General features: G+C 37.3%; 1 protein-coding gene across 1 annotated transcript; it reads right to left on the bottom strand.

The window, feature by feature from the left end:
* Nucleotides 1-8396: 8396 nt before the first annotated feature.
* On the bottom strand, nt 8397-9407 carry LOC137669542 (leukotriene B4 receptor 1-like). The gene has a single exon (XM_068411672.1). The coding sequence runs from the start codon at nt 9405-9407 to the stop codon at nt 8397-8399; it is 1011 nt and encodes a 336-aa protein (XP_068267773.1).
* Nucleotides 9408-9711: the final 304 nt, after the last annotated feature.

The raw sequence follows: 9711 nt of genomic DNA, 5'->3' as shown, positions 1-9711 counted from the left end.
GAAATGAGTACACCTGAAATCAAACTCACCGCTGGAGAGCTGGGAGGTCTGGCAGAGGGTGAAGCCACATGGGCAGCTCCCTGGCCTGGGGCAGCAGGGTCCCGGCTCCTTCAGAAATGGTGTTTCCAAGCTGTTGTAAACATTTAGGAAGTAAGCAACTATAATTGCAGCTGAAGCACAGAAAGGGGTGTCATCGCCCCTAAAGTAAGGAGGAATGTGTGTGTGAGGGAAGTGTAAAACAGACCATGCTGTCAGGTTGACTCGGGCTAGAGGCCTGCTCACCTCCTGCAGCTCCCTCACCTATTGGTACAAAAGGCAGGAAAATGCTCTGTGGATCCTTAAACAGTTTCATTCCCTTTGATATAGCTTAATACTTGTGGGGAACACCAGTAATTTAAAACATTAAATAACATCACTACCTCTCTGTGAAACTATCAGTGTGCCTAAAACTATTTTCTGTGTGTACTTTATAGCTAATACAATATGAACTTGATGCATGGGAAATGCATCATTATGTTTTTAAACACATACCAAGCATTTTTTCTTTTTTTGCTATTGTGCTCAGGACACTAAACATTTAACTTTATTCAACCAACGGCATACATCTAAATGAAATGAAAGATCATATCACATGGCCGATCCCACAGTTACACTGGGCTATTTTATCGTCTGGTTAACTCCAGTCAAAGTTCAGTGATCCAAAGCAGGTGAAATTCTCAGTGCAGTTTGTGATAACATCTTTGTGATCAGAACAGTGTATGCTTTCCTAGCTCCTTCTCTTGCAGAATTTCCATGTATTTCCAATGGTTAAAAGTTAAGACTTAATTTTCTATATCTCAGAGGAAGCAAAATACCTCCCTGTGTTTCAAACACAGAGAAACTGTGAGAAGACTTGAAGACTTTAGGAAAGAAAGAAGAATTTTAATATAAGAACTTCAGAGTTGTCTTCAGATGCAATACTAAATTTACAAGGAACGTAAGTATCAGTGAAAAAGTAGCAACCTTGAAATGTTAAAAAGCAAAAACCACATATTTTTTCTTTGAGGTTCCCCCTTTTTATACAAAGTTGCCCAATTTAAGCCATTACATAAAATGGCAATTGAGGTTTATGGGCATTATTCAATTAATAATTTGCATTATCCTGTTCTTGGATAATGAATTGCTTGGATAATGTTCTTGCATTCCTGTTCATGGTTTTGGAAACCATGCAACAGAATGTAGCTCATCAATGGATCCAAAGTAAAAGAGAAGAAATTATTGATCAGATGACTGAAGCATGTTTGAATCAGTCACTGGATGCTCTTCTATCAAGATTTCTACTGATGGTGTTTCCATTGCTGCTGAGAATCTGTCAGGACCCTGAGTGCACTAATAACTCTTAATGACCCTGATTAGCTCCACCTGAGGTGACCACTCCACAGACCCTCCTGATAGGTCCTGGAGTCCATATAAACTCAGGCCTGGAGCTTCAGATCTACCTGAGCTGTGTTGTTGGAGTGCCTATTTTGAGTTCTGCCACAGCCACGCTTGTGCTTGGCCATGTACCTTGTTGATACAGACCCTGACCAGTGGACGGACTTCCTGGCTTGACCTCAGTCCTGGCTAACCACTGTGGTCCTGCTTGGTGATCACCGGGCTGTATCTGATGCTGGGTGCTCCCAATGGACCTGATCCTGACATACAGATTGACTTCCTGGCTTGACCCTTGGACCAGCCCTGTCTGCATAACAACAAACGGGAGCACCAAGCGAACCCACAGAGAAAGAAAATCTTCAATTTTCATGTTACTTTAGCCATCACAGAGCAAAGTAAGGTGTGTAATGTAAAATGGCTGTTTTTTAGTGTAATATACAATGCAAGTCTTGGGGTAGAATGGACATTTAAGTAAAAGCACAGGCAGAACTCTACAATTCATGAGCTCTTCTTCCTAGAAGTGCTTATGAGAAGTTCTTCAGCAAAATCAGTTTCTTCTGATTATGATCATTTTAAAAGTAGGATTATTCAATTAGTGCAATGCTATATAATGTGACAAATGTAAGAGGATTAAGCCAAGCCTTGTTCATAGACAGGCTCTAAAAGCATTACACACAGAAACTAAACATTGCAATAGAGAAAAAGGGAATTTGGAATCAAATCTCTGATTCTGTTTTCTGCTTTACTCTTAACACTTCTTTTTTCTTAAAGGCAAAGCTTTTGTGATTTTCTTATCATAGGCATCTTTAAGACTGCAAAAAACTGCTCCTAATTTTATCACAATGAAGTCAAGATCTTTTGAAACTTTTTGAGAGCACTTCAAAATTACCAAGTGCCTAGGTATCAATGCTGTAACCTCGGATGAGATGTGAGCTACTCAAGTTCAAGAGTCAGGGTCTAGCTCAACATGGTTATTGATGGTTTTGTTGGAAAAAAAAAAAGTTGTTTTCAGCATATGCTTTTCACAAACTGGCATAAGGCAATTATATTCTGTCAAGAATTCTCAGCCTGTCTTATTTATGCAATGTTTAAAATAAGGTGGGTTTGGGTTCCTCTTGGATGCTTAATATGCTGTTGTGTTTTTTTTGGGAACTTTTCTGTCTCTATAACCTGAATCTTAAAATATGGTTCCCAACTGAAAAAATGAACAAAATACTTCAGCTGTTTCAGTGACTTCAGGAGTATTATAATTAGGCCTAACTTTTCTAAATGGAAGAGCCACATGGTGGCAGGAGAGAACAAGGCATGTAAAAAGACTGCTATGCTAAGTGATTCCTTCAGTTTTAACTACATAATGCTTCCCTCTACAGCACAGCTGAAGGTTCATGGCTATATTTTAAAATCTAATAGACACAAACATAATTCATTAGTTACAATGTTTAAAAAAAAGTCCAAGAATTCTAACTTTCTGATACTACTCACCAAGTTCAATAGGGAATTATACACTGAATGTTAATATTACAACAACAGTTGAAGTTATGCAGTACTGCTAAGATATGGAATCTGCAACATGTTTTTAGATTGTCTACACTGCCACATCTTACCATAGCATGAGGTGTCAATAACTAGAAGTGATCTTCACATAGCTGTTCTCCTATTGCCATTTTTATGGTGACACTACCAGGTCAATGACAGGCCATAAATGGTGCTTCAAATTCATAATTCTCTGAAAATGAAATATTTAGCCCTTCATTTTTTTATGTAGTGTGCTACATCATGAACAGGACCTCTATACAAAAATGAAAAGTCAGATTTATCACTTTAAGATCTACTAAGAGCAGTCCAAACTACTAATCCTCTGATTTAAGACCATCTGGACACGCACTTCACTTTATGGACATCCATAATTACCATACACAAATGTTTCTAGATATCTCAGTACAGTTAGCACTGTTTTCTAGTTAATAGCCAATGGAAATAGTGAGGGACTTAGTTGTACACACTGTTACTACTTACATAATTGCAGCCAAAACTGGAGTGTAACCAGTTACCTTTGCAATCAAGATGCAGTTCAGGCAGCTGATTTCTATTAAGAATAAGTGGATTTTGCAGTTGTAGCAGATGTATAATCTTCCTAACTTAAGAGTTGTGACTGTTTAACCTGTACTGGAAGACTTTGTAGCATCCTTTCCATTAATTCCATCACCTAAATCACTGACTTCACACATTCCATAACAATAAGTTTCTTCTACTCTGAACCTTTTTTTCAGCTTAAATGAATCTAGTTTAAAATGTTGAATCCTTACTAAGAACCACGAGCATAACTTAAAATAATCGATTTAAGGGGAAAGAAGACATGAAGGAATCAAATAGCATACAATTCTGTTATCTCCATACCTATCAGTGCAAGAATTTTCTTAGTACTGTCAACAGTGTTGTAAAGTTTCTGAAATCCTAGTGGTCACACCCAACTCAATGCTAACAGGAGCAGCATAAGCTACTCACCTTTCAGAGGACAGGGTTATGTCTCTCTAAACTGTGTTTTATTGGTTTTTTTCTTTAACCTATTAGCAACCAGTGGAGATCTAGCTGAAGAGTTTTCTAATAAAGAACTGTTTTAGTGATTATCTGATCTGACAAGAAAGCATTTACAAAAACCTGAAACTGCCTTGCAACAGAATAGTTCTCACTTCCCTCTCTGTTCTCTTTATATACTCAGCTTTCACAGCTGAACTTCTTAATTTCATTCTAAAGCCATATTCTTCTTAATAATCTTAACTGACTTAATTCTCACTTGCTTTTCTGCTCCAATCAAATATAAACTTTTCCTTCATCTTCCCTTTTCCCTATACATGCAGAAAAGGGTGTAATACAAGTGTTGTAGGATATAAAACAAGAGAAAAAATTCACCATTGTTAATATTCACTAATTCTGCGTCTTCTAAAATATTTATTATGGATCGGACTCTTGCTTGAATGTGAAAGAATTTGCATGCCTATGTAGTTTCCATGCCATCTGTTAGCTTCCAGGTTCTTCTACTCCTTTCACCCAAGTCCTGCATGCAAATCTTTCTTTTACTCCTCTTAATAGTAATCCTAAGAGTTCCATAACTGCAGTCTTAACTGTCTTTAAAATGTCTCTTAACTTTTGCTCTACTTCTTCCTAGACAATGTTCTGCTGATTTTGTTAAAGAAAAAAATAATAAATTTTCTTTAGTATAATGCAGTTTCACTGTTTCTGCCTGCAAACAAGGATCTCTGTGATATCCCTTGTGTTAAAATTAGAAGTTGCCTCTAAATATCCACAAAGCTCCACTGCTTTAATCCAGACCTCTGTAATACCTGTTTTACCATGATGCTTACAGAAAACTTTTGATGTCAGCAGACAACAAAAGGTGTAAGACTGATACTTTTTCCTTGTGTTCTTTTTTATCCTTCTTGTATATTGGCTATCCATGAACTAAAAAGACTTTAGGCTTTCCTTCAATCTTATTAATACAGCATGAATTCACTTTATGCAGCATGATCCTACTACAGTAAATGTGATAAATTCCTGATGTATACCCATGGAATGTTCACAGCAAGTTTCAGGCTGGGTAAGACTTCAATCTTAGAAGATTATTTTTACAAACATGAGAAATTCAAACCATCTGGTCACCTCCTAGTACTCAGTGTTCTAAGCAGTGTTGCACTGATGCCACATAATGTTCCCTTTACTTCAGTGTAACCTGAGGTGATTTGACTCAGGTGACTGAAGCGGCCCTCTCTTAGCTCAGCCTTCTTCGTTGCTGTGTCATGAGAAATAGCTGGACACTGAAACCACAGAGACAGACTTCATAAACAAGGACAGAAGAGTTAGGAAGTAAGAAAAATAAGCGGAACTCAAACGAGACGAAACCTCATTTTTCTCAGAGGGGTTTGAGTGTCTCACGAGTTACTAGTAAGACTGCTCTCATCTCCGAGTCACTGCTTTGAACTAGCTTGGACAATCAAGGAAAGTCTTTGCTTTCTATCAGTCTTCCAGTATAATCTATAAGATGGATATGTAACGTAGACAACAAGAAGCATGAAGTATCACTATCATAACATGCAGCATTTTAGACCAAATCTATGCTAGGTCTTAGGTTTGCCTGGGATTCAGTACTTTAGTAGATGAGAATATCCACTGTCTGTTGGCTGAATGGGCCTATTGGAATCCCTGTAGTCTTGTGATGGAGTATGTTAGCACAGATGAAGTGGTAAATCTTGCTACATTGATATGCCTGACGTATACCTGCTGAAGGAAGAAGCAGTCAGCCATGTTATCAGCTTATACTTCTACACTGACTCTTACGGACCCAGTTACACCATGGCTGTGTTGCCAAAAGCATTAAATGAGTGGGTTTTTTTCTGTGCATACCAACGTTTGCAAGAATTAGCTCTATTTGCTCTGTAGAAAAGCGAAATTAGTTAAGGTTGCTGTTTTAGCATCTTTTACCACTCCTTAAACTGCCTTCAGAAGAAACATAGTTCTTCAAGATGACTGACTACTGGAAGCAGCTGTCTAAAGCTATTAATATGAATATAAGAGGACAGTTCTAGCTCCTTGATGGACTGCACGTTTTACAAGTACTTCAGTACTGCAGTTGTGAGTAAAAAGCAGTGGAGAAAATGTGAAACAATATTGAGGCAGAAAATTCATGCTGTCTACTGTCAAAGCACAGAACCGGAACACAGCTAATGTCCAGCTTTTTGGTGTGTTCACCATAAGAAACATTCTCATTGTTCAGTTAACTTAGCTTAGGTCTCTATACTAAGTATTGTAATTTCAGTGGAAGAGCAGCACCAGGTAGTAAATAATTCTGGATCCTCAGAGTAACAGCTTTCAATTCAAAACTGCCTTAACTAATAATTTCAGTATTCCCTACAATGTATTTACTGATCTGTGAATGTTACTAGTTCCCTTTTTAAGTTTCCTGGATGCTAGGCAGGATGCAGCCTTAGCAGCAAAGTTCACTTGTCTGTGAGTGACAGGATAAAAAGAAAAGAAAAAAGGTCTGACTTACTATTCCTTACCCATTCATTTAAAAACCCAACCAAACAAAAAACAAACACCACTGCAGTTGGCAGTACTGCACAGACTATATATCTGGTCAGTGATTCCTTTATAGCTTGTCCTGGGTTAGGCATAGCTGGGCATAAGGCACTTAACATGCAGTCAATGCTGAACAGCAAAAGGCACACAAAAAGATTGCTTCGTTCATGACGGAGATGATACACGCACACAGATGGTTGGGGTTTAACCCAATTCCCAATAAGACTGATTATAGTTAGGTATAGAGCATAGACTGATAGAAAGGCAAATTCCCGTCAGGTAACTTGTACCAAAGTTTGTCTGGGTCTTTTCCCAACCTGTAAGTTGTGAAATGCTTGGCTCCTCGTGGCCTAGAACTCTACTTCAGTTGCAGTGCTCATGTGCTTATTATCTCCTCATCTGTTCTGTCTTGTTGTTGAATAGTGAGTGACTCCTATCTCAAGAACATATTGGGAAATACAGCTTCACTTTTTTATGCTGTAGATAACTAAAGTTGCTGCTTTTATTGTGAGATAATGCCACATTGCTATATTGAACATACTAATAGCAATTAAAGAGCCATTAGTGGGGTGAAAAAAGAGTGACAAGTGGATGAGGTAAAGTCTAAGGGATTTTATCTGCTGCTTACTCTTTGCTGCAAACAAGGCCTTGCTAAAGTTTTATTTGCTTTAATTTCAGTGAAGGAGCCCTATTGATGGAAAGCCCTCTGTGGTGTGGACTTTTCTCCTATTCAGAAGAATAAATTACTTTTTCATAACAAGCAGGAATAACAAATATATATGCAAAGTTTAGAGAAATATTCTTCCATTAACAGGTAAGGATTTTACTTCCCCATGTTTATTTCAGTTTACAAGCTAAATTAATACAACTCAAACATCCTTGGTTGTTACATAATCAGATTTTGAAAATTAAGTTCTTTAGTATTTGTAATTTTTTTGTAAAGATGAGTAACATAGCTATTCAGCAGCTGTCCAGAGCAATGTACAGGAAATTATAATATGTTTCCTAGTAATCAGTATTTATCTTGATCTTACTACAAATCATTGACTTAAAAATAAGCAAGAGTAAGCATAAAAAATGCTAGGCACAACTAAAAAAAAAACAACTTGAAAAGCAAAAACTTGATGCCATGCAGTTTTTTCACAGTGAGTTTGCACACATTCACAGAACTAAAATAAGGTCCTTGCAAACACTAAGCTTCTTGGTTTCTTATGGCAAAGTCCACACTATTCTACAAGAGAAGAAAAAAATTTTCTGAAGAGGCATGTCACACTTGACATTTTACTTGTTAAAACCTATTAACACAAGATAATTCAGTAAATGAGCTTGACCATGTAAACAACACTTATTACTTTCAAACCTAAATAAAGCAATGAATAAAAATAGCTTTATATTTTCCATCTACCCAAAAGTTTTGTGTTGTTAATATACTTTAAAACCACTCTTACCCATACAAAGAATTTAAGTATGCTCCCTTAAAACTTTAGATTATAGAAAGATTTCTGAGCGTCTAACAATTTTTTCTGAAAGAAAACTTAGTTTTAAACTTTCAAAGCTTCCGTTTTCCACATATAGTCCTCCTTTTATCTTTTCTGCTCACAGACCTTCTAGAAATCACAAATAATTTTAATGGAAAGTAAAAATGCTGTATTCCTTACACTTTGAGCTTCTAGACGCCTTGCTGAGGTTCTCAGCACCAGTGAAATAGTGGTGGATTTCATGATGTGGATACTAACTTAGGAACAACTAGGTTGTCAATGCCAATTATTTTATAACACACAAAACAAACCCTAATAACTTTTACCTGTCTCTAGTTTTACCTGGACTGCTTAGTAAATGAGAGTATGAGGAGAAAGGACTACTGAAGGAATGACACAGAACCCCATTATTCACTAAGTCTATGTTCCTTGTTAGAGATTTTCTGTGCTTACTACAGTATCTTCTTGTTTGGTTACAACCAAACTTTTTTTCTTGTCTTCCTCTGTTACAGTCTGACTCATCTGTTCAAACAGCTTTGATATCTTGGCAAATCTCAGGTGATTCTGAAATCTTCGTGCAGCAAAAGCATAAAGTAGAGGGTTAATACAGCTACTGATGAATACGAGTGCTCCAGAGATGTACACTCCTCTGCCTACAATTTCATCCAGTGCCAAAGACATTTCCTCGTTAGAGAGTTCTATCTGAATTGAAATAATATCTAGGATGTTGAAGAGATGATGAGGGAACCAGCATAAAATGAATGCCACCACAATGCTGGCAATGAGCCGTTCTGATCGCCGCTTAGATTGGTAAGTCATTCTGCTTATTCTTCTTGCAACACACGTGTAACAAGTGCAAATAATTAAAAAAGGGATTACAAAACCTGCAAGAGTCTCCAGCAAAAGATATGACACTTTCTGTCTATTAGAAGAGTAGTTGCGACATGTGCATAGTAGTCTGCCGTTCATTTCTTCTGTCTCTTGAAATGGAATGACAGAAATGCCAAAAGTAATAGACAGGAACCAAATGAGGAACATGATTAAAGAAATCTTTTCTTTTGTTTTGTATCTTTGAATAGTGAAAGGGTAAAAGACAGCCATTAACCGCTCCAAGCTCAGTGCTGTAATTAGAAATATACTAGCATACATGCTGCAGTAAATAATGAAAACCAGTATTTTGCAGAAGATGACTCCAAAAACCCATGAGTCAGCAAAGGAGTAAATCCAGATTGGTAAAGTAATCAGTACAAGAACATCAGCAATGGCCAGGTTCAAGATCAGCAGGACTGAAGGAGATACTTGCTTCATTTTTGTACAAACAGTCCAGATGACGATGCAATTTCCAGGGGTCCCAATAATAAATGACAAGCTCAGTATTATGCAGACTACTGACCTCACAATATTCCATGTCGAGTGGATACTGCTTTCCTCAGCTTGACTCATTCTGGAAATTCTTCAGTTCTTGGTTGCCAATATCCACGGTGCTTTGCACTTTGCTTTTATTCTGAAGGTGTAGTGAACTACTCGAGAGAAAGTTCTCTAACTGATATTCTGTAGACTAATATGGCATATGAGCTCACATCCTAATGCTCACTCTTACCAACATCTGACCACATACAGCAGTTCCTGTTGTTTAGGAAGATAGTGTGCATTTTTGCATACAAAGCAAAAATAAAAATACAGTGTAGAACCTGACTTTGCTTTTAGTTACACATCCATCATACTTCAGCAGATTTTAAAGCATGTC

The sequence above is a fragment of the Nyctibius grandis genome, chromosome 12 (assembly GCF_013368605.1).
Source record: "Nyctibius grandis isolate bNycGra1 chromosome 12, bNycGra1.pri, whole genome shotgun sequence".
Lineage (NCBI taxonomy): Eukaryota > Metazoa > Chordata > Aves > Nyctibiiformes > Nyctibiidae > Nyctibius > Nyctibius grandis.
This window is presented reverse-complemented; position numbering and strand designations above follow the sequence as displayed.

Coding starts and splice junctions, on each gene's coding strand:
- LOC137669542 (XM_068411672.1), bottom strand. CDS start 9,407: ATGAGTCAAGCTGAGGAAAGCAGTATCCACTCGACATGGAATATTGTG.